The sequence below is a fragment of the Aotus nancymaae genome, unplaced genomic scaffold (genome assembly GCF_030222135.1).
Source record: "Aotus nancymaae isolate 86718 unplaced genomic scaffold, 86718_ANA_hifiasm-v0.15.2.pri h1tg000016l, whole genome shotgun sequence".
NCBI classification, from domain to species: Eukaryota; Metazoa; Chordata; class Mammalia; order Primates; family Aotidae; genus Aotus; species Aotus nancymaae.
Window position 1 is genome coordinate 5,084,121 of NW_026988428.1, and position 24,581 is coordinate 5,108,701.

Sequence of the window (24,581 nt, forward strand, 5' to 3'; positions counted from 1 at the left end):
TTACTTGCTTTGAAGAAAAGACTGGAACTTGCCAAAGCAAAACCAGACACTCTTTCATTTTACTTTGTTTTTCCAATTTTACGAGTTCAATAGCTAAGGCCAAAGAAAGCTGATAAGAAAACTGAAACCTTACACACCAACCTGCTTCCTTGGCTGCTTTGGAAAAGAAGCAGTTCTACTGAGTACGCCTACATATTCATTAACTCTCAATTCATGCATACATGGACTCATTCATCAGTCATATTCTTTAGAATACCAAGACTAGCACTACAGTATTCTATTTTTCTATGGATACAAAATAAACTTCGTGTTTTCAAACATGTAGCAAAGTAGTTGTCAAAACCCAGGAAAATAAAATATAAATGCTAATAAGAGATGTAAAAGAACATTGTTTTGCATGTTTATTTTTGGTGTAATTTAACTTGCATTTACACTTTAAATTAATGGTAAATTCCTGTTTGTTCTATTTGTAGTTTCAAAGTAAATTCATTAAAAAATACTAGACTTAATCCTGAGATGTCTTTCTTTTTTTTGTTTAAAAACAGGATTCTTTGTCTGTTGCCCAGGCTAGAGTGGTGGTATGATCACTGCTCACTGCAGCCTCAGCCTCCCAGGCTCAAGCAATCCTCCTGCCTCAGCCTCCCAAGTAGCTAGGACTACAGACATGCCACTACACCCAGCTAATTTTTGTTTTTTGTAAACAGGGTCTTGCTATGTTGCCCAGGCTGGCCTTAAACTCCTGGCCTCAAGCAGTCCTCCCACCTCAGCCTCCCAAAGCACTGGGATTACAGGCAAGAGCCACTGCATCCAATCCTAACCCTGAAGTTTCTTAAAAATTGTTTATTGTATTTTTAAATGAGGACTTTATTATTTTAGACATTATACAGTTTTAAGGCTACCAAATATGGAGATTCTTTTTCATGCAGAAGCTAAGGTTACCTTTTAAATAATTTAAATGCCTTTTCATTCATTTTACATTGTACTCCCCAGTGTTAAAAACCTGTGTCATTATTTTCCTTTTTCTGAAAACACCGTAATAGCTTTTTTTAAAGTTTAGGATTAGTTTCATTTAATAATCTTTTAGCAGGGTGCAGTGGCTCACACATGTGATCCCGGCACTTTGGGAGGCTGAGGTGGGTGGGTTGTTTGAGCCTAGGAGTTTGAGGCCAGCCTGGGCAACATGGCGAAACCCCATCTCTACAAAAAATACAAAAATTAGCCAGGTGTGGTGGCATGAGCCTGTAGTTCCAGCTACTCAGAAGGCTGAGGGGAAGGATTACCTTACCCTAGGGAGGTCAAGGCTACAGAGTTGAGATGGTGCCACTGCACAACAGCTTGGGTGACAAAGTAAGACCCTGTCAAAAAAAAGAAAGAAAGAAAAGGAAGGGAGGGAAGGTGTTTAGGGAAAATTTTTAAATTTCACATTTCTATCCCCTAGAGATCATCTCTGTTAATAGCTTAATGCAAATCCTTTTCAATCTTTCTCTGTGTGTATATATTATATTTTTTAACCAAAATGATATCATAGTATATGCTCCATTCTGTAACCTGCATTATTCTGTTAATAAGCTTTACCTTCAATTTCAGTTTATTTATTTTTGTATTATCTAATACTCAGGTTATATTTCTCTTTCCCAAATGATCCCAAAATGTCCTCTAGAGCCGATTTGTCCTTGCCAGTATACAATCCAGGATCACACATTACATCTAGTTCTTCAGTCCCTCAAGTCTCTTTTATTCTAGCACAGTTCCCTTTTTATGACTTGCTGAGGAAACCAGGACAGATGCCCTATCCATTATCTGACCATCAACATTTGTGTGGTTGGTTTGTTTATGGTGGTGTTTAGCTTGTTCCTCTATCTCTTCTATCTCTTGTAATCGCTGAAGAAAGGCTTGATTGATTCAAGACAAACATTTTAGCTAGAATCCATTTTAGAGATCATTGTGTGCTTCATGGTGAATCATGTGGAATGCACATGGTACCTGGATAACCTCCCGTCACTGTCGCTAAGGTTGACCTTTGGATTACATTGAAGGCAGTCTGATCTCTCCATTGCCAAAATTTTGTTTTACCTTTACAGATAGAAAAGAATGAGTGTGGCATTACATAGCACTATATATACAAGTATCCAGTTTTCCATTAACTATTCATGTTATGACTTTATTGCCAATTGGCAATTCTTTCCTGAATCAATAATTTCATTAGAGTCCAAGAAATGATGTTTTTCTAATTCTTTCTAATTCTCTTCTTTTATTCGCTGACACTTTTCTGTAAGAGGGCTTTTTCTTCCAAGCTGGGTGATTAAGTTACCATGAAATACAGTTCTTATTGTAAAGACAGGATAAATGCTACATTTTTTTCCCTATAATTTCTAATTTTCAACATAAGAAGTGGTTTTAACAGCTGCTTCTAAAGATGACAAATTAATTTTTCTCTGGCTTTCTCATTATTTAGTGTCATTTTGGAATTATGGATTTCTATGGATTTAATGTGTTTCCATATGCACAATTGTTATGTTTCTTAGTGCTCAACTTATCACAACTTTGACAAGTTATAACCCCTTCCTGCTAGCTGCTGTGTCCTTTTAAAAAGACCAACATTTATCTTTGAAAGCTTTCTTGTTTTTTGACACAATAAGATGTCCCATGCTCAACTTCCTGCCCTGAACCTGGAATAAGCCATTTTCCAAGAAGCCTTCTTTTGTCTTGTGTTAGTGAAACATGTTATTAAAGACCACAGTATGTTTGTTACAGGTGTTCTTTACTACTGGGATGACATTTTTTTCTGTCATTTCAGTGAAAAACAAGCAATGAATCAATTTAAATTGTAAGTTTAAGTCGATATTTTCAGTTGAATTTTAGCCTCTAGCATTCACTTAATTTTTAAAAGTATGTCTCTTTTACATTTGAAAGTGTTTTTTTTTGTTTTTTAAGACAGGGTTTCACCATGTTGGTCAGGCTGGTCTTGAACTCCCAACCTCAGGTGATCCACCCGCCTTGGCCTCCAAAATGCTTGGATTACAGGCATGAGCCACCACGCCTGGCCAGAAAGTTTTTATTTTATAAACATAATTATTTATCCTATATTTTTTAAAAATTTTCCTAAATACCAAAATCTACATTATTACAAACATTAACTGAAGGCAATTATATTTCTTTTTACTAATCTGTAGGTAATGAGACTGTCCTTTAATTTCTTGGGTGTATTAGTTAAAATTTGTTATCTAAAGCCTGAAAAGAATTTTGAATTACAAAGACATCATAAAATCTAGTCAAGTTTTATCATTCGTTTAGTTTTTTTAAATATATGACAAATATCCTATTTCAAAAACACATAGGCTTTATATAGGGAATATATGTTATTTTGTATAATCCATAGCTTCCTTCCAATTTGTTTTCCCAAATGCTTGTTTTACTTTTATAAAAATCCTAGGCTGGGTACAGTGGCTCATGTCTATAATCCCAGCACTTTGGGAGGCTGAGGCAAGTGGATCACCTAAGGTCAGGAGTTCGAGACCAGCCTGGCCCAATGTGGTGAAACCCTATCTCTACTAAAAATACAAAAACTAGCCACGCTTGTGGTGCATGCCTGCAATCCCAGCTACTTGGGAGGCTGAGGCATGAGAATTGCTTAAACCCAGGAGACAGAGGTTGCAGTGAGCCAAGATGGCACCACTGCACTCCAGCCTGGGTGACAGAGCGAGACTCCATCAAAAAAAAAAAAAAAGCAAAAACAAAAAACACCTCCTTAACATACACTATCATACACAGCGAGTCTCCAAGATATACTCATCTAGAGCAGTACGGTAAGTGTCCTTAGAACCCTTGGTTCTTTGCCAGAGTGTGGTATAGGACAAAGGAAAAGTTCTAGAATCAGAAAGACTTGAGTTTGAGTCCAGGTGCTGCTACTTACAGAAAGATACTGAACAAGTTTCTTAGCCTTGCTGAGCCTCAGTTCCTCATTTGCAAAACAAGAAGGAAAAAAATACTTCACAGGGTTATTTTCAAAACTAAATGAGATCATACATGTAAAGCATACATGTGCTAAGCATAGTAAATGCTTACTAAATGGCAGCTATTAATGTCTCTTCTTATTCCAACACTGAATATATAAAACTGCTGGAGTTGGCCAGGCATGGTGGCTCACACCTGTAATCCCAGCACTTTGGGAGGCTGAGATGGGCAGATGGCTTGAGTCCAGGAGTTCAAGACCAGCCTGGGCAACATGATGAAACCCCATCCCGACAAAAAATATGAAAATATTAGCTGGGCATGGTGGCACACACCTGTAGTCCCAACTACTTGGGAGACTGAGGCAGGAGGATCCCCTAAGACCAGGATGTCAAACTGCAGTGAGCCAGGATCATGCCACTACCCTCCAGCCTGAGTGACAGCAAGACCCTGTCTCAAAATAAATACAAAAGAAAACCTGCTGGAGTCGCACCTCTCCCTTCAATAAAGTATGATACTATATAGCCCCTAATTTTGTTCTCTTTTAGGTTTGGAATACCTTGTAGCAGGACATGAGGATGTAAGAACAGGCAAACTAATTGTGAATATGAAAAGCTTTGTCCAGCACTGGAAACCTTCTCTTGGAAGAAAAGTCATGGATATTTTAAAAAGAGAGTGCAAATAGCATTAAGATGGGTAACACATAATGGCACTTCCCTATGTACAAAACACAAACTTTTAGAGCAAGGAAACCTCGAAAAGGAAACTGGAATTTTTTAAAGTGCCAAAATGTATAGAAATGTTTCAATGCATGGGTCTCATCTAACTTATCGCTTCTGGGCCCATGTTTAAATACAATTTTATTTCATAAAGAGAAATGAAAACCCCTACACTGACATGTTTTCTATGGGACTGATTCTGAAACCCTTAAGAATATTTTAATAGCAGCATGACATTTAGCAGTAATCCATTAAGGGCAGTACCTCTAACAAGGAACTCCTTCCAGCTTCAGCTACCTTACTTACATTTGATGCTACTTAAGGTAATGAAGGAGGTTTTAAGGAATCCCCAACCCTGCTATCAGAAAATGTAAAAAAGAACCTTCTTTTGTGTGTTATGCATGAACTTTGGTCTGTAGGTGTTAAATGGAACCTCTCCATGTGTATATAGTGTTTCCTTGTATAAAGCACTTTACTACCTATCACTTGTGTTGTGAACGTTTGGAGGCTGCTGTTGACAGAAAAGGGTGTGTGAGGAAGCCTGCGGAAGCAGAAGCGCTGGCACGTGTGGACAAAAGTGACCATAGAAAGGAAGTTGAGCTATTTAACCCTGAATACTTGGAGAAACTAGGTGAAGATGCGACCAGCAAGGAGAATATGTATGCATGAAGTCTCAGCTTCGAGCTGGAGGCTAGATTCCAAGATGACAGCCATGAGGAAACTTTAAAAAACTAAACAAGAAAAGACTCTAAAATAAGAGAAAGAATCATAAATGTAGACCTACCCTTGGCTAAAGGGGAAATGGACTTTAAATTTTAAAAAGCTCTTTTGCAATGCACTTGAATACACTTCAAAAATTATTGTAGACACAGAATTTGTTATATTTTTGTGCTTAGTATTTAAACCTGAATATTGAAAGTTTTCTTCCTTGTCTTTCTTAACAGTAATAGTCATTATATTTACCTGTTTTTAAACACAATGTGATAGTCAACAAATTACAGTTTTTCATTATTACTCATCTTCTGTACCCATGCATAACCACTATACATGGTTTCTTTTGTACTTGAATATACAAAACACAAACACAGTGCCATATGAATAATTTCACATACAGATTTTTTTCCCTGAAGTCCTGTGGACTTGCAAAAATATATATATATTGCTTTGTTAATTTGTTTTTATATTTCATATATGGAATAAAGGAATATGATCTCCTGATTTTTGCCTCATTTATTAACTCTGAATGATGTTAAAGATTATCATCTCTTAATGAGGGAACTTAAATCTAATTCATTAAGAAAATAAAACAAGACCCTGGTATTTCCACTCTGTTACTTCAGGATTTTGGAATGGGGTGGAAGCTAACTCAGATGAATTTATTTTCTGTAGCCTTGGACACAAACTTTTTTCAGCAGATACATTGTGATTTTTATATTACATTAATTTTAACTAATTTTAAAAGCAATAAATGTTCATTGTTGAAAACACAGGAAAAGTATAATGGGAAAAAATATTTATGCTCCAGCCATCCTGGGATAAGAGCCATTAGCACTCTGGTGTCTATAACATAGACTGTTTTCTGTGCATACTTATATATATTTTATATAATTGGAATTATACTAAACATAGCCTTATAAAATTTGCTTTTTTACCTGTAGAATGTCTCTTAGCTTCTTACCTATCCTATCTTATCCTGGTAGATGGACCACTATCTAGTATGGTTAACATTTAGAAGCAACTTATAAAACATGTTGGTAAGTATAGCATACCAAGAAAAATATTTTAAATACTTCAGATACAGGATTTTCCATTTCACTTTGTTTAAAACAACAAATACCCACCTTGAAAAGAGTAGAAATTAAAAAAAAAAAGTAAAAGAAGTTCATAAAACATTAGCCCCCACCCCAAAAACACATTTATGGTATATATAGTGTTCTTAAAGTTCTAAAAGAGGGCCAGGCACAGTGGCTGACACCTGCAATTATAGCACTTTTAGAGGCTGAGATGGGAGGATTCATAAGGCCAGGAGTTTGAGACCAGCCTGGGCGATGTAGTGAGACCCCCATCTCTTAGGGAAAAAAAATTAGCCAGGCATGTGGTACACACCTGTAGTTTCAGCTACTCAGGAGGGTGAGGCAGGAGGATGTCTAGAGCATAAGATTTCAAGGTTACAGTGAATTCAAGGTTACAGTGAGCTATGATCATGTCACTGTATTCCAACTTGGGTAACTGAATAAGACCCTGTCTCAAATACATAAATATAAGTTCTGAAAGAGAGACAGATTATAATAGTATTTGACCCTGTTTGGCAAAGAAGGAGGGAGTTTTTTTCTTATTTTACATACATTTATATTGCTTGACTTTGTTTCACTAATCATGTACTACTTTGTAATTTATTTATTATTTTTTAGACAAAGTCTCACTCTGTCACCCAGGCTGGAGTGCAGTGGTAAGATCGCAGCTTATTGCAACCTCTGCCTCCTGGGTTCAAGCAATTCTGCCTCAGCCCCCTGAGTACTTGGGACTATAGGTGCCACCACCACACCCAGCTACTTTTTGTATTTTTAGTAGAGACAGGGTTGTGCCATGTTGGCCAGGCTGGTCTTGAACTCCTGACCTCAGATGATCCACCCGCTTCAGCCTCCCAAAGTCCTAGGATTACAGGAGTGAGCCACTGTGCCCAGCCTATAGTTTATTTTTTAAAATAAAATTTAACCAATTGTTTTTAAAATATGTTCAAGTAAAATGAGAATTAAAAGTTTAATTTTGTCTAGTTTACCAAACTGTTGGGTCCCAATGTCTTCCCAGTCCTCTTTGACTAGAATCTGCTTCCTTCATTGCTCTTTCAAGTACCTTTTCTGGCAACATTCAAAAACATAGGTTACTATTAGAACTATTTCTTAAGGTCTTGATTCTCAAATCACTTTCAGCCTTCCAGTGCAGTTTTAAATTTCCCAAGAGCGTCATTTGGCTACCAAGGTGGCAAAAAAAAAAAAAAAAAAAAGGAAAAGGAAAAGAAAGAAACCTTGAGTTCCCCATTTTGTAAATGTAAAGAAGAAAATGGAGCTGACCCCCTCATGACCCCATTCCCATCATCCCATCATCCCAACATCTCATCATCCCATCATCCTAACATCCCAACATCCCAACATCCCATCATCCCATCATCCCATCATCCCAACATCTCATCATCCCATCATCCTAACATCCCAACATCCCAACATCCCATCATCCCATCATCCCATCATCTCATCATCCCATCATCCCAACATCTCATCATCCCATCATCCCAACATCTCATCATCCCATCATCCCAACATCTCATCATCCCATCATCCCAACATCCCATCATCCCATCATCCCAACATCCCATCATCCCAACATCCCATCATCCCATCATCCCATCATCCCATCATCCCATCATCCCAACATCCCATCATCCCATCATCCCATCATCCCAACATCCCATCATCCCAACATCCCATCATCCCATCATCCCAACATCCCATCATCCCAACATCCCATCATCCCATCATCCCAACATCCCAACATCCCATCATCCCATCATCCCAACATCCCATCCATCATCTCATCATCCCATCATCCCAAATCCCAACATCCCATCATCCCAACATCCCATCATCCCATCATCCCATCATCCCAACATCCCAACATCCCATCGTCCCATCATCCCAACATCCCATCATCCCAACATCTCATCATCCCATCATCCCATCATTCTAACATCCCGTCATCCCATCATCCCAACATTCCATTATCTCAACATCCCATCATCCCATACTGCCATCCTGCTACATGTACTTTCTCCTCCTTAGCCTCTTTCAAAATAACCACCTTGGTACTAAGGCAACAGAGTCAAATAAGACTTCCATCTATGGCTTCATAGGAACCTGAACACTTCCTTTGAGAGCTGCTGGGAAAGTCTCTGCCCCTGGACCTTTACTCTGTGTGCCCTGGGCTTTATTAGTCAGCACTGAGTTTCGTAACTGCCACATACCTATCCGTGTGATCTGCCTGAGGTCAACACAGTCCTGCCCTCTTCTTACATCATTTTCCCTGTAGAGGAATGTTGCTAATATTTAGTATTTGATGCAATGGAAATTCTCAATAATAGGATAATCTTTTAATAGTGTCTTCTAAATGAGGTCAAATCTGTTGGGATGTGACCATGAGCCAAATAGCAGTGTCCATCTGGCTATGTTAAACAGAGAGCAAGGACTATTATGGGTAAACATAGTTCTTGGAGACACGTCGGGTTCTTGCAAAACAAATCCTTTTCTAAACGATCGGAGACTTACCAATTCTAAAGGGTGGGAAAAAGAACCTTGAAAATATCTCGTGCTGGCCGTCCCCCTGCCACTCCCCTGGAATGCCTGAGAACAAGAATGAGCACCGCCTGGCCTGCTGAGTTTTGTAAGAGGTCCTGGGACTGAATCACTTTTGTGCTCATTGTTCCAATGATAAGCAGTCCCTGAACCTAACTTTATCAAAGGGCCAACTTCACATCTTATTTCCCACAGTTTGGAAGGAAAATATGAATAACCTCAATTTTGCAAGAGAGATTGATATGATAAAAATGGAATAGAAGCAAAAGGGTCCACCTCAAATGACTGACACTTTCTTTTTTTAAGTCTCTCAGAGAATGATTTGTCTGAAAATACTTTTTAAAAAATGATGCCCTAGTCCCTGTGTTCCTACACTTTCACCAAAGAAATGTAAACTTGTCTCTACTTTTTGAGGACTGCTGATTGTGTTGGAAACATGCAATTTTTTAGATGACAAATTCCCAGATTTATTATTAGTCAGTTTGTATATGTGAATAACTAAAAAAGCAGAACGTTAGTCACGAGAAAGAAAGAAATATGCACTGGGCCAAACAGAGATTTCCAGAAGGTGAGATGTGTGTTCCACTAAGAGAGGGTTTTGCCCGAGTGCAGTGGCTTACTCCTGTAATGCCAATACTTGGTGAGGCCAAGGTGGGCAGATAACTTGAGCCCAAGAGTTTGAGACCAGCCTCTGCAAGATAGGAGGACCTCATCTCCACAAAAACTACAAAAAATTAGCTGGACGTGGTGGCACACATCTGTAATTCCAGCTACCCAGGAAGCTGAGGAGGGAGGACCGCTTGAGCCTGGGAGATCAAGGCTGTGATTGCACCACTGCACTCCAGCCTGGGCTACAGAGTGAGACCCTGTCTCAAAAAAAAAGACAGAAGAAGAAGAGAGTTTTGGTAGATGCTGAATACATTTCTAGTTTCTTAGTATGTCACAGGTAGGGGAACCATGTTCCAAAGTGTGATCATTAGTAATGAATTTATTATTAAATCCAAGAATATCCAAGATTTACTAGAAATGATTAAATCATAGTGTGCCCATGTGACCAGGAGAGAACAGCAGTCAGACAAGGAACCTGCTTCCCAGAAAGAAAAACAACCACTGTTAGCAGATTTTCACAGCATCAGTAAATAGTCTGCCCAGAAACTCCCTGGATGCCTCCTCAGCTAGGACACTGCCAAAGATTTCAAACCTGGTGAATAAAAATAATCCCAGCACTTTGGGAGGCCAAGGTGGGAGGATTGCTTGAGCTCAGGAGTTTGAGACCAGCCTGGGCAATATAGTGAGACCATGTCTCTCCAAAAAATAAAAAAAATTTGCAGGGCATGGTGGTGTGTGCCTACAGTCACAGGTACCCAGGAGGCTGAGGCGAAGGATCACTTGAGCTCAGGAGGTCAAGGCTGCAGTGAGCCATGATCTTTCCACCATACTCCAGCCTGGGCAACAGAGCAAGACATTGTCTCAAAAAAATAAAAGATAATATCAATGTATAAATGATAGCCAGCAGTAATGAAGAGTTTGCTACATGCGAGGCACTTTTCTTCGTGCTTTATAGGTGTTATCCCCATTTTATGCTCCTAAGCACCCCTGAGGTGCATGCTATTATTATTCCCATTCCTCAGATGAAGAAACAGAGGCACAGAGAGACCAACTAAATTGTTCAAGGACAGTCAGATAATAATTGTGAAGCCTGAATTTGAACCCATGCATTCTAACTCACAATGTCCATATTTCAGCCCCTAAAAGGGCATTCTTGCATTCAGAAAGGAGTCCAGGTGAGGTGATGCCAGCTGCGCCATTTGCATTCATGGCTGTTTCTTTAGTTGAGGGAGGAGAATTGAAAGTCAGCATTTCTTCTGGGTTTTTCTTCACACTCCAAATTGTAATGTATTCCATCATCCCACTTTGCAGCTGCATCATCTTCTCCTCTTTCCTGTGGTTACAGTGCCATCGGAGTAATGCTGCCTAATGTCATTTATATTAAGAGGAAATGGAAATGGTAAGAGTCCTTTTTTAAAAACAAATTTTTTTTGAGACAAGGTCTCACTCTGTCACACAGGCTGGAGTGTGGTGGCATGATCACAGCTCACCACAGCCTCAACCTCCTGGGCTCAAGCAATCCCTTTGCCTCAGCCTCCTGAGTAGCCTGTGGTCCCAGCTGGAGGTGTGCCACCACACCCAGCTGATTTTCTTTTAATTATTTGTAGAGATTGGGTTCTGGCTATGTTGCCCAGGCTGGTCTCGAACTCCTGGCCTCAAGCAATTCTCCTGCCTCAGCCTCCCAAAGTGCTAGGATTACAGGTGTCAGCCACTGCCTGGCAAGAGTCTCTTCTTTCCCTTTGCCCTTTTCCACTTGGTCTGGTTTTCTGAGGTCAATTTCAGCAGAAGATCCACTTTTGCATGTCTCAGTAATGATCCTGAATGAGTGACTGAAATTCAATAGCATTCAAATCAGTCCTGTCAGCTCTGACCTTTGCTATACAGAGAAATTCTGCTTGCAAGATGAATGAGAAGGAATTACACCAGAGAGAGACAAGGAAATAAGAAAAAATAGAGAATGCAGGCACTTTGTCAACCAAGGGGAGGGAGAAAGCGGCAGAAAACAAAAGATAACGATATAAGAGAATCAAGGCAAGTAACAGCTAGAAAAAAGTCAGTTTGCAGGAGGCGGAGGCTGCAGTGAGCCGAGATGACACCACTGCACTCTAGCTTGGGCAACAGAGCAAAACTCCATCTCAAATAAAAAAAAAAAAAGGTGGGGGCAGTTTGTTCTAGTAAGAACATGCAAAATGTTTCAAGATAGAATATATTCAGTTAATCAATTCTTTTACTGTTAGACACCATGATTTATGTAAGGTATTTCTGAATATTTATTACGAAAATTTTTCATCTAACTCTCTTGCTGTTGTATTTGAAGAGTCAGAAAAGCTACAGAAGATATAATACAGAAACCATATAATACAGAACAGCTACAGAAGAAAGAATACAGAAACCACATAATACAGAAAAGCTACAGAAGAAAGAATACAGAAACCATAGACAATGGTAACTAGAAAATTAGGGAAACCCATTACTTTTATCATATACTAAAATTGATTTTTTTTTTTTTTTTGAGATGGAGTCTTGCTCTGTTGCCCAGGCTGGAGAGCAGTGATGCGATCTTAGCTTACTGCAACCTCTGCCTCCCAGGTTCAAGTGATTCTCATGCCTCAGCCTCCCAAGTAGCTGAGACTACAGGCAAGCGCCACTGTACCTAGATAATTTTTGTATTTTTAGTAGAGATGGGGTTTCACCATGTTGGCCAGGCTGGTCTTGAACTCCTGGCCTCAAGTGATCCACCAGCCTTGGTCTCCCAAAGTGCTGGGATTACAGGTGTGATCCATGTACCCGGCCTGAAACTGAATTTTTAATTTACCCTTTACAGGTTAACTGGTCAACAAAATATTGAATATCGGTAAGCACTGCTAAAAGTTGTTTTCAACATACATGCTCATGACAGTAATGGTTATCACTTTTGCCCTTATTATGTACCAGGTGCCATGCCAAACCTCACATGGATTTTCTCCTTGGACCTCACATAATGGCCCTACAAATATTATCAGGCCAAACCTGAGGACCAGAGTGGTCAGATAACTCGCCCAAGGTCACAAAGCTAGTAGGAGGCAAAGCTAGGATTTGAACCCTGATTTACTTGCCTTTAGAAGCAGTATTTTTCACTTCTGTACTCCACTGAAGCCTTTAAATCAACGAGTCTCAAATCATATGCATAAAAACTGGCAGACAGCTTGTTTTCCACGCACAGACCCAGGCCTCTATCTCAGAGAGTCTGTTTCCAAGGGTCTAGATAGGGCTAGGAGAGGAACATTTTCTTTTTTGTTGTTTTGAGATGGATTTTCGTTCTGTTGCCCAGGCTGGAGTGCAATGGCGTGATCTTGGCTCATTGCAATCTCTGCCCCTCGGGTTCAAGTGATTCGCCTGCCTCGGCCTTCCAAGTAACTGGGATTACAGGTGCACACCACCATGCCCAGCTATTTTTTGTATTTTTAGTAGAGATTGGGTTTCACCCTACTGGCCAGGCTCGTCTCAAACTCCAGACCTCAGGTGATCCACCCGCTTTGGCCTCCCAAAGTTCTGGGATTACAGGAGCGAGCCACTATGCCTGGCTGAAGGAAGAGCATTTTCTCTTCTTTTTTTTTTTTTGAGATAGAGTCTTGTTCTGTCCCCAGGCTGGAGTGCAGTGGTGCAATCTCAGCTCACTGCAACCTCCGCTCACTGCAACCTCCGCCTCCCAGGTTCAGGTAATTCTCCTGCCTCAGCCTCCCGAGTAGCTGGGACTACAGGCGCGTGCCACCACACCCAGCTAATTTTTGTATTTTTTAGTAGAGACAGGGTTTCACCATGTTGGCCAGGATGGTCTCAATCTCTTGACCTCGTGATCCACCCACCTCGGCCTCCCAAAGTGCTGGGATTACAGGCGTGAGGCACCGTGCCTGGCCGAAGGAAGAGCATTTTCATAAGCACCAGCGGTAACTCAGACCGAGGTGGTCTAGAGGCGAGACTGAGAAGCACTGCTCTGGATGCTTTTATACAACAGTCTCGACAAACCTGCATGGACAGAAATCTATTTGGCCTTTGTCACAAATGCTGTTTTATGAATAACAGAATCATTAGTTCTGTTACGGTTACCCAAAAACTAAGATGGTGGAAAAGGAGAAAGGAAAGGACCTCACGTAATAGCCCTGTAAAGTCAGTAAGAGAGATTCCTTAAAGTCAGAAAGGAGATTCCTCCAACAGTTATGTACCCTTGCTTCCTACCCTGGCCTTACACAGACCTGTGAAATAGCTAAATTTGTCTTTGCTATCTCTACTCCTCAATCCGCTTTGGACAATGTCTCCCCAGCTGCCGGTCGACTTCATTACTGCACGGAGTCCACACCAAGATGCTAGACAACACTCTCAACTCTCAACTTTCCCTCCAGCTTCAGTCCTCTTACTTATCAAGATGTTACCCTTGACCAAGAGATTGATAGGTTAATAAGATAAAAGAAACCATTCTAATGCAATACTTTCTCATTTTCCCACTTCCCAGTTCTCTCCTAACACAACACATTCATGACCCAAAGACGCCAGGCATGTCTGCAGAAAACATTTTTTTTTTTTTTGAGACAGAGTCTCACTCTCACCCAGACTGGAGTGCAATGGCATGATCTCAGCTCACTGCAACCTCCACCTCCCGGTTCAAATGGTTCTCCTGCCTCAGCCTCATGAGTAGCTGGGATTATAGGCACACGCCACCATGCTTGGCTAATTTTTGTATTTTTAGTAGAGACAGGGTTTCACCATATTGGTCAGGCTGGTCTCAAACTCCTGACCTCATGATCTGCCTGTCTTGGCCTCGCAAAGTGCTGAGGTTACATGTGTGAGCCACTGCACCTGGCCAGAAAACTTTTTTTTCTGAGACAGTCTTACTCGGTCACCCAGGCTGGAGTGCAGTGGAGCAACCTCAGCTCACTGCAACCTCCGCCCCCTGGGTTCAAGCAATTCTCGTACCTCAACCTCCCAAGTAGTTGGTATTACAGGCGCCTGCCACCACACCCAGCTAATTTTTGTATTTTCAGTAGAGACAGAGTTTCACCATGTTGGCCAGGCTGGTCTCCACCTCCTGACCTCAGGTGATCCGCCCCCCTTGGCCTCCCAAAGTGCGAGGATTATAGGCGTGAGCCACCGTGCCCAGCCTGCAGAAAACTTTTAATGAGTGATTCTAATTGTGGGTATTTCAGGCACTGGTGGCAGGCCAGTGGGGGAGATATTTTTGGTCAGATGCATCTTTCGACGCCTCATAAATCAGGCTGCCTAGATAGCTTCCTAATTTTCCTTTAGGCAGTGCCAGTCCTGGAAACACACTCCACTGTACCCCCTCAGAGGCTTGAGAAGGAGAAAGGAGAACAGGAAGTGACATTAAGAAAGGAAAACATGGAGGGCGGCTTAACTTACCGTCTCTCAGAAATGTAGATTCAAGCCACAAATAAAATAAGAGAAATCCACACGGACTCCACACTTGTCCTTCCCTTTCCTGTGAATGAGAAATAAAATAAAATCTAGGATAGCAATTTTTTTTTTGTTGTTGTTACATATGGGGAGAAAAACCAAGGAGACATATACAGCTTGCAGCACAGCAAACAGAATTCCTTAACATCAGAAACACTCTTCCGCACCAACACTCTCGTGTACACGGAGACTTGCCGGGCAGTGACCTTCAGTGACCTAGAGGGTTTTTCATACCAACTGAGAATACACAACTGGATATTTTTATCCGCATGTTCTCTGCCTCTCTGATAAATGTTATACTAATCATTTGGAAGCAAAAATACAGTGAATGCATTTTTTCAAATAATATTTATAAGTATACTTAATTTGCATGCCCCCAAATTTTGTAGGTTTCACCAAATGCTTCAGAAGAGAAGACTAAGTTTAGGAACAACATGCCCCTCCAAGTTTCCACGTGCCCCCAGATATTATCCTTCCAGAACTGGCTAAAGACTCTCTGAGAAGTAGTGTTTAAAGCCTCATGTTGGTCAGGCTGGTGGCTCATGTCTATAATCCCAGCACTTTGGGAAACTGAGGCAGGAGGATCCCTTGACCCTGGGAGTTCAAGACAAGCCTGGGCAACATGGGGAGATCCCATTTCTACCAAAAATTTAAAAATTAGCCGGGCATGGTGCCACGCACCTATGGTCCCAGCTACTTGGGAGGTTGAGGTAAGAGGACTTCTTGAGTCCTGGAGGTTGTGGCTGCAGTGAACCTTGATCATGAACTTCAGATCCTGCCCATAATCAGCCTGGGCAACAGCATGAACTCCTGTCTCAAAAAAATAAAAATAAAAGTTGACTTTTCAGGATTCAATAGCTTTATGAAATGTCTTCTCCTTTTGTAAACACAAAATAACATACATGTAAAAACAAAACAATAAATGCCTTATGACATGAAGAGTAATTTGTAATCTTCATAAATGAATAAATACATTTATAATTTATCAACTTTTTTTGAGACAGGGTCTTGCTCTATCATCTAGACTGGAGTGACATGGTGAGATCATAACTCACTGCAGCCTTGACCTCCTGTAGCTCAAGTGATCCTCCCACCTCAGCCTCCCAAGTAACTGGGACTACAGGCATTTGCCGCCATGCCCGGATCTTTTTTTTTTTTTTTTTAGAAGAGACAGATTCTCCCTATGTTGCCCAAACTTCATCTATAAATTTTTGTGGCAATAAATAGATGCTTTCACTTTCTAACTTTCCCACTGCATAGATAGTTCATTATGTAAATTCCTTACTGAACTGACATGATTTAAGGAAAGATAGGGTTGGGATCAGCATTTTCAGAGGGTGGAACACCACCACAATCATCATCTCAAGTAATCCTCAGAACAACCTTTGAAGTAGGGATTATTACTTCATTTCACAGATGAGGACTTCCAGATGAAGGGGAGTAAGGTAACTTGCCCGAGGCCAGACAGCTAGCAAACTAGCAGAGCCAACACCTATAGGTGCTAAGTAATGAATGAACCTATATGTGCTAAATTAATGAATGAAGATCTACAATCCAACAACATTATGTCTGCCTGATTCCAAACCCTATGCTCCTGCAACTACATCAGCCGCTTTAAAGCTCTGAGCTCCCTTCACGGCATCATTTGTTGGACTGTAGATCTCCGTTCGTTAGTTTACACCTATTTCTTCTCAGCCTCCTGTGTGATAGGTCCAGTTCTAGGTTCTGGAGATATAGCAGCTCACGACACCCAATCCCTACTCTGTATTCTACATTCTCCATTCTAGTGGGGGAGGTCCTTCAGAAGATCATTCTAATAATCCCTGCTCTTTCTCCATTGTAGGGCTTCTTCATGGAGCACTCAATGCCCTAAATGGATTCAGAGAAGTATTTTGTTTCATCACTAAACGGAAAATTCAATACAAGAGACCCCATCATCTTGATTGTATTGAATACCGTTCTCCCCCCAGGTGACTTGAAAGCAGTAAATGACTAAATCCTCCAGAGTAGAAAGCTGTTATAACTGGATAATGGCCACAAAACGGGAGTTTCCCTTAATGCCCAAGGGGGAAGCTGCAGAATTCTTCCTCCACCGCCCTTTACCGAGCTGACAAGGTCCTGCTCTGTGCTGTACTCGTTAATTTTCATGTTGGCTTTAAAGATTTACAACAGCTCCTGTCTGCCCCCCATGTGAGAAAAAGTCAGGGATCCCCGCCTGCCCAAGCCACGGAGTACTGGCTGGCTCTGTCCTCCATAAGCCTGCCAGGGGCTCCTAGACTCTTGTCATGGTAGCTTGGGAAGATTCACTTGCCACTGTGAGAAATAACGTAACCAGAAAAGAAAAAATAAATAAATTCTAGGCATTCTTTCAAGACTTTGGGAAGTTCCGGCACTTTCCAGCTGCAAAGGAATTCCAGTCTCTCCACTCATGTCAAAGCTCCAGCCCCATGCATGTGTGCTTTGCACATTTAATAGACCAGAGCCTAGTAATTAACTCTATAAATTCTCTCCCTGGCGTATTTGTCATGAACTGCATGCTGTTTCTATAGGAAGGTCAACCTGGTATTTAGTGAGTGAATCTCAGGCTTTGGGCAATGACAGATTTCAAAGGTTTGAAGCTTCTCAACATTAAGCATTGCTATTCCAGAGCAAGGAGCCAATCGTCTGTGACCTGGAGAGTTTGCTGAAGATTTTATTCCTTAAGCTTAGGAAATTCACATCCACAACTACTTATGGTTGTTGTAAAGAGAAGTCTTCACTCCTTTCACAGTCCAGAAAACCAAATGTTTTTGTGTCTTTTTCTAGGTTCAAGGGCATCCTCCAAATCACCCTGTTTGAGCCTCTCCTGTAAATCTCAAACTCACCTATAATTCCATTTAAGAAGGCTCATGTTCTGCTTACCTCCTAACTCTTCTTTGCCTATTTCATTTTTTGTTGTTTTGTTTTGTTTTGAGACAAAGTCTTGCACTGTCACCCAGGCTGGAGTGCAATGGCGCGATCTTGGCTCACTGCAACCTCTGCCTCCTGGGTTCAAGCGAATTCTCCTGCCTCAGCTTCCCGAGTAGCTGGGATTACAGACAAACACCACCATACCCGGCTAATTTTTTGTATTTTTAGTAGAGATGGGGTTTCACTAGGTTGGCTAGACTGCTCACAAACTCCTGACTTCCTGATCCACCTGCCTCAGCCTCCCAAAGTGCTGGGATTACAGGCATGAGCCACCACACCCATCATCTATTTCTTCCTCTATAAAGGAAGAAAGGGCCAGACACAGTGGCTTATACCTATAATCCCAGCACTTTGGGAGACTGAGGCAGGAGGTTTGCTTGAGCCCAGGAGTTTGAGACCAGCCTAGGCAACAAAGCGAGATCCAATCTATAAAAAATTAAAATTAAAATTAAGCCGGAGAGAGAGATCCAAGATGGCTGATCACTAGCAGCTCAGGATTGTAGCTCTCAGTGAAAGTGCAGAGAACGAGAGGACACCACACTTTCAGATGAATTTTTGTTGCTCACGGACCAGGAGATTCCCATCGGAAGAGCCCCACGGGTCACCAGCACAACTCTTGTGGCCGGTGCAGTGATTTTGCCGGCACCTTGGCACAGCAGTTCTTGGTGCAGAGTGAGCGGGACTGGGTCCCTTTTGGCCAATGTTGTTTGGAGCTCCGGGAAGACAGAGTCGCCTATTCAGCTGATTGAAGGACGGACTCAAGAAGGGAGCTAGACCAGAGATTCCCGGGCAGAAAAGCACCATCAATCTTAACACCGCTGTTCTGGCCAGCACAGTGGATTGCTCGGATTTCAGCGCTGGGAATCAACAAGTTGGACGTCCACTTAGAGACCTAATTTGAAAGTCGGTAATCACAAAGACGACAGGTGGATAAATTTACAAAGATGGGAAGAAACCAGCGTAAAAAGGCTGAGAATACCCAAAATCAGAGTGTCTCTCCCTCTACAGGGGATCACAGTTCCTCATCAGCAACGGAACAAGGCCTGATGGAGAACGAGTGCATTCCATTAACAGAAGTAGGCTTCAGAAGGTAGATGATAAGAAACTTCTGTGAATTAAAAGAACTTGTTCTAACCCAATGCAAAGAAACTAAGAACTTTGAAAAAAGGTTTGACGAAATGCTAACGAGAATAGACAATTTAGAGAGGAATATAAGTGAATTAATGGAGGTGAAAAACACGAGAACTTCGCGAAGTGTGCACAAGTTTTAACAGTCGAATTGATCAAGCAGAAGAAAGGATATCAGAGTTCGAAGACCAACTTAATGAAATAAAACGAGAAGACAAGATTAGAGAAAAAAGGATAAAAAGGAATTAGCAAAGTCTCCAAGAACTATGGGACTATGTGAAAAGACCTAATCTTCGTTTGATAGGTGTACCTGAATGTGACGAAGAGAATGAATCCAAGTTGGAAAATACTCTTCAGGAGATTATTCAGGAAAACTTTCCCAACCTAGTAAGACAGGACAATATTCAACTCCAGGTAATACAGAAAATACCACAAAGATATTCCTCAAGAAGACCAACCCCAAGGCACATAATCGTCAGATTCATTAGGGTTGAAATGAAGGAGAAAATACTTAGAGCAGCCAGAGAGAAAGGTCAGGTTACCCACAAAGGGAAGCCTATCAGACTTACAGCAGATCTCTCAGCAGAAACCCTACAAGCCAGAAAAGAGTGGGGGCCAATATTCAACATCCTTAAAGAAAAGAACTTTCAACCCAGAATTTCGTATCTAGCCAAACTAAGCTTCACAAGTGAAGGAAAAATAAAATCTTTTGCAAACAAGCAAGTACTTAGAGACTTCACCATCACCAGGCCTGCTTTACAAGAGCTTCTGAAAGAAGCACTATACATATAAAGGAACAACCAGTATCAGCCTTTCCAAAAATACATCAAAAAGTAAACAGCATTAACATAATGAAGAACTTACATCAACTAATGGGCAAAACAGCCAGCTAGCACCAAATGGCAGTATTAAACTCATATATATTATTATTCAAATTGGATAAAAAGCCAAAACCCATCGGTATGCTGTATCCAGACCCATCTCACATGCAACGATACACAAAGACTCAAAACAAAGGGATGGAGGAAGATTCACCAACCAAACAGAGAGCAAAAATAAATAAATAAAAAGCAGGAGTTGCAATTCTCACCTCTGATAAAATAGACTTTAAAGCAATAAAGATCAAAAGAGGCAAAGAAGGACATTACATAATGGTAAAAGGATCAATGCAACAAGAAGAGCTAATGATCCTAAATATGCATGCACCCAATACAGGAGCACCCAGATACATAAGCAATATTAGACTGATCAACGAGATAGAAAATTAACAAGGACATCCAGGACTTGAACTCAGACCCGGAACAAGTAAACTTAATAAACATTTATAGAACTCTCCACTTCAAATACACAAAACTCACATTCTTATCAGTACCATATCACACCTATTCCAAAAGTGACTACATAATTGGAAGTAAATCACTCCTCAATAATTGCATAGCATTTCATAGGTTTAAATGAAATATTGGTTGGCTACTTGTTTGTTATTTTCTTCCCTTACTCCTTCCTGTCTCCATTGTTAAGCACAATTATTGGCATAAAAGAGATTTTCAATTCCCATTTTTAGACTGCATTCTAGCCTGGGCAATAAAGCAATACTCCCATTCTCTCTCCCTCTTTCTCTTCCTTTTTCTTCCTCATTTTTTCTTTTTCTCTTTCTTTATTCCTTTTTTTTTCTTCTTTAAAAAAAAAAAAAAATTAAGCCAGGCACGATGGCTCACACCTGTAATCCCAATACTTTGGGAGGCCAAGGCAGGCAGATCACCTGAGGTCAGGAGTTCAAGACCAGCCTGGCCAACATGGTGAAACCTTGTCTCTATTAAAAATTCAAAAATTAGCCCGGCATAGTGGTGCATGCATATTTAATTCCAGTTACTTGGGAGGCTGAGGCAGGAGAATCACTTGAATCCAGGAGACAGAGGTTGCAGTGAGCCCAGATCGCACCATTGCATTCCAGCCTGGGCAATAGAGCGAGACTCCATCTCAAAAAAAATAAATTAGTCAGGCATGATGGTGCATGTCTATAGTCCTGCTACTCTGGAGGCTGAGGTAGGAGGATCCCTTGAGCCCAGGAGTCTTTGAGGTTGCAGTGAACTATGATCATGCCACTGCACTCCAGTCTGGATGACAGAGTGAGACCCTGTCTCTGAAATAATAACAATAATAATGAAGGAAGGGAGAAGAATAAAAAGACCAACAAAAGAGGTTGCTTCAAGTTTTCTTAAGGGCAAGAGAAAAAAAAAAAACATTAAGAAGTGTTCCTGAGGCTAGGCACAGTGGCTCACACCTATAATCCCAGCACTTTGGGAGGTCTAGGCGGGCAGATCACTTGAGGTCAGGAGTTCAAGAATGGCCTGGCTAACATGGTGAAACTATCTCTCTACTAAAAATACAAAAATTAGCTGGGCGTGGTGGGAGGCACCTGTAATTCCAGCTACCTGGGAGGCTAAGGCAGGAGAATCACTTGAACCTGGGAGGCAGAGGTTGCAGTGAGCTGAGATCACAACATTGCACTCCAGCCTGGAAGACAGAGCGTGACTTCGTCTCAAAACAAACAAACAAAAAAAAGCTGGGCGCAGTGGCTCACACCTGTAATCCCAGCACTTTGGGAGGCCGAGGGGGATGGATTGTCTGAGGCCAGGAGTTCGAGACCAGCCTGACCAACATGGTGAAACCCTGTCTTTAAAAAATAAAATAAAAATAAAAATATATTTGAAAAAAAGAAGATGACAAAGTATCTCTGAGGCCAGGCATGGTGGCTTACACCTGTAATCTCAGCACCTTGGGAGGCTGAGGTGGGAGGATCACTTAAAGCCGGGAGTTTGAGACCAGCCTGAGCAATGTAGTGAGGCTCTCTTTATTTATTTATTTTTGAGACCAGGTCTCACTCTGTTGCCCAGGCTGGAGTGCAGTGGCACCATCTCGGCTCACTGTGACGTCTGCCTTCCAGCTTCAAGTGATTCTCCTGCCTCAGCCTCTCAAGTAGCTGGGATTACAGGCATGCCCACCACACCCAGCTAATATTTTGTATTTTAGTAGAGACAGGGTATCACCATGTTGGCCAGCCTGGCCTCAAATTCCTGACCTCAAGTGATCTGCCTGCCTTGGCCTCCCAAAATGTTGGGATTACAGGTGTGTAATACCATGCCCAGTCAAGACTCTGTCTTAAATAAATAAATAAGCAAGCTGGGTGGTGGCGTGCACCTGTAGTCCCAGCTACTGGGGAGGCTGAGATGGGAGGATGGCTTGAGCCCTGGTGCTTGAAGCTATAATGAGCAGTGATAGCATCACTGCACTTCAGCCTGGGCAACAGAGGGAGACTCCAGAAGGAGGAGGAGAAAGGGCAGGAGGAGGAAGAAGAGGGGAAGGGGAAAGAGAAGAAAGAAAAAGAAAAAAGAAGGATGGAAGGAGGAGGGAGGAGAAGGAGAAAGAGAAGGAGGAGGAGGAGGAGCAGGAAGAGAGATGAAAGAAGTAGTGTCCCTGAGCATCTTAAACTGGTGCAAACTGAGGCTACTATTCCCAGGAGTCCAGAGTGCTGACCTTGCTAACATGGCAGAGATCGTTACTACACTCTACAAAGAGAAGCCATTCCTTTACGGCACCACAGATTTAGCACTTAATTCCTTCCATATACAATGCAAGCGTCCTCATGCCAATAGCTTGGAATGGAAAAACTAAGGGGTGGAAGAGGAGAAAAGACTAATACAATTCAAACACCAGCCAAGAGAGGCCTGACTGGGGAGATAAGGCAAACAAGCACTCATGCGCTGCCCTGGGAGAAATGCTATCAGTAAGTTACAAGTCGGTGCTGAGGAAGCCCCAAATGAGGCTGTGGGAGGCATTCTAGAGAAGGCGATCTGAACTAGGTCTAGCATCAGCGTCCCAGGTTTGAATCTCACTAGGTAAGGGGGACAGAGTTCCCTGTTGTAGTTTATAACAACTGTGATAACAGACACCCAGACTCCCCTGCGATCCAAATCCTGTTGTCACTGAGGTCAGCTTTACATGAGTTATCTTCACAATTTGATGGTAACCTCGGAGGCAGGTGCTATTATTATTATTCCCATTATACACATGAGGAAGGGAAGCTCAAGAAGTTGGCTGTTGTATCACTGTTAGTAAGTGACCCATCCAAAGTGCAAGCCCAGGTCCGCGCCCCAGAGTCAGTGCCCTCAGTCATCACACTGAAACACCTCTTCCTGAGCGCACGCTTCCTCGGTCTGCAGCGGCAGGTAAGGGCCCTGGCTCCCCCTGGATCGTTTCCTGGAATGCTTTGGGAATTGAGGCCTGAGACAACGAATTGGGTTAGGAGCTGTAGGTGACTCCCTACAGCAGCAGTTCCCAACCTTTTTGGCAACAGGGACCGGTTTCATAGAAGACAATTTTTCCACAGACACAGGGCAGGGGTGGGTTGGTGACGGTTTTGGGATGATTCAAGTGCGTCACATTTCTTGTGCATGTTATTTCTATTATGATTGCATTGTAATATGTGACGGAATAATTATATAACGCACCATAATGTAGACTCAGTGGGCGCTCTGAGCTTGTTTTCCTGCAACTAGATGGTTCCATCTGGAGGTGATGGATACAGTGACAGATCATCAGGCACTAGATTCTCATAAGGAGCAGGCAACCTGGATCCCTCACATGTGCAGTTCACAGTAGGGTTCACGCTCCTATGAGACTCTAATGCCACTGCTGATCCAACAGAAGGCGGAGCTCAGGCATTAATGCAAGTGATGGGGAGTGGCCTTAAATACAGAAGCAGCTTAGCCTGCTTGCTGCCACTCACTTCCCGCTGTGTGGTCTGGTTCCTAATGAGGGTTGGGGCCACCTGCCCTACAGCTAGTCACCATTATCAACAGAAGCTTTATCATCCCCATTCTCTTCTTTCTTCCTGCTAAGGCTGAGAAAGGTGAGTGCCCTTCAGTCTTTAAAAAAAAAAAATCACTGACTGTAGGAAATGCTGCCACCATGGTCCTGTTACCTGATAGTATGCCCTATAGAAGAGGTCTGGGTGGATTTGTGGTACTCCAATTGCCTGAAAAGGAAACCAAGGATTAGGATAACAGCCAGTAGGTAACAATGTGCAATTATGTAATTGTTGTTGTATATAGTCTCTTCTCTCCCTTCATACTGTGCTAGCTCTTTGAGGGAGAGGTCCCATTTGCTTTGTTCACCCTGCATCCCCAGGCATAGCACATTGCCTGGCATATTGTAGGTGCTCAAACAATATTTGTTAAATGAATAATTAGATGATGCCTTCAGATTACAAAAGCATGGCCAACTATTCTGTATTTATTCACTCATTTAACAAACATTTACTGAAAAGCTCCTACCAAAAAAAAAAAAAAACACAGCATAATGGAGCAGTTATACACGAAATTTACAGCCAGATTGCTTGGGTTCAAACACTGGCTCTGTCACTTACCAG

At 41.8% G+C, this 24,581-nt stretch overlaps 1 protein-coding gene and 1 long non-coding RNA gene across 5 annotated transcripts in view; one reads left to right on the forward strand and one right to left on the reverse strand.

Moving 5' to 3' along the window:
* Positions 1 to 5,888, forward strand: part of NTN4 (netrin 4) — a 122,944-nt gene extending 117,056 nt beyond the window's left edge. For all 3 annotated transcript variants that reach the window (XM_064376862.1, XM_064376860.1, XM_064376861.1), the window contains exon 10: positions 4,500 to 5,888. In XM_064376862.1, coding sequence (XP_064232932.1) covers positions 4,500 to 4,636 — 137 coding nt within the window. In that variant the 3' untranslated portion in view covers positions 4,637 to 5,888. The remainder of the gene's footprint in view (positions 1 to 4,499) is intronic.
* LOC135275357 (uncharacterized) overlaps positions 1 to 24,581 on the reverse strand; it is a 160,329-nt gene that overhangs the window by 49,715 nt on the left and 86,033 nt on the right. For both annotated transcript variants that reach the window (XR_010342934.1, XR_010342933.1), the window contains exon 3: positions 15,020 to 15,098. This is a non-coding gene — a long non-coding RNA (uncharacterized LOC135275357). The remainder of the gene's footprint in view (positions 1 to 15,019; positions 15,099 to 24,581) is intronic.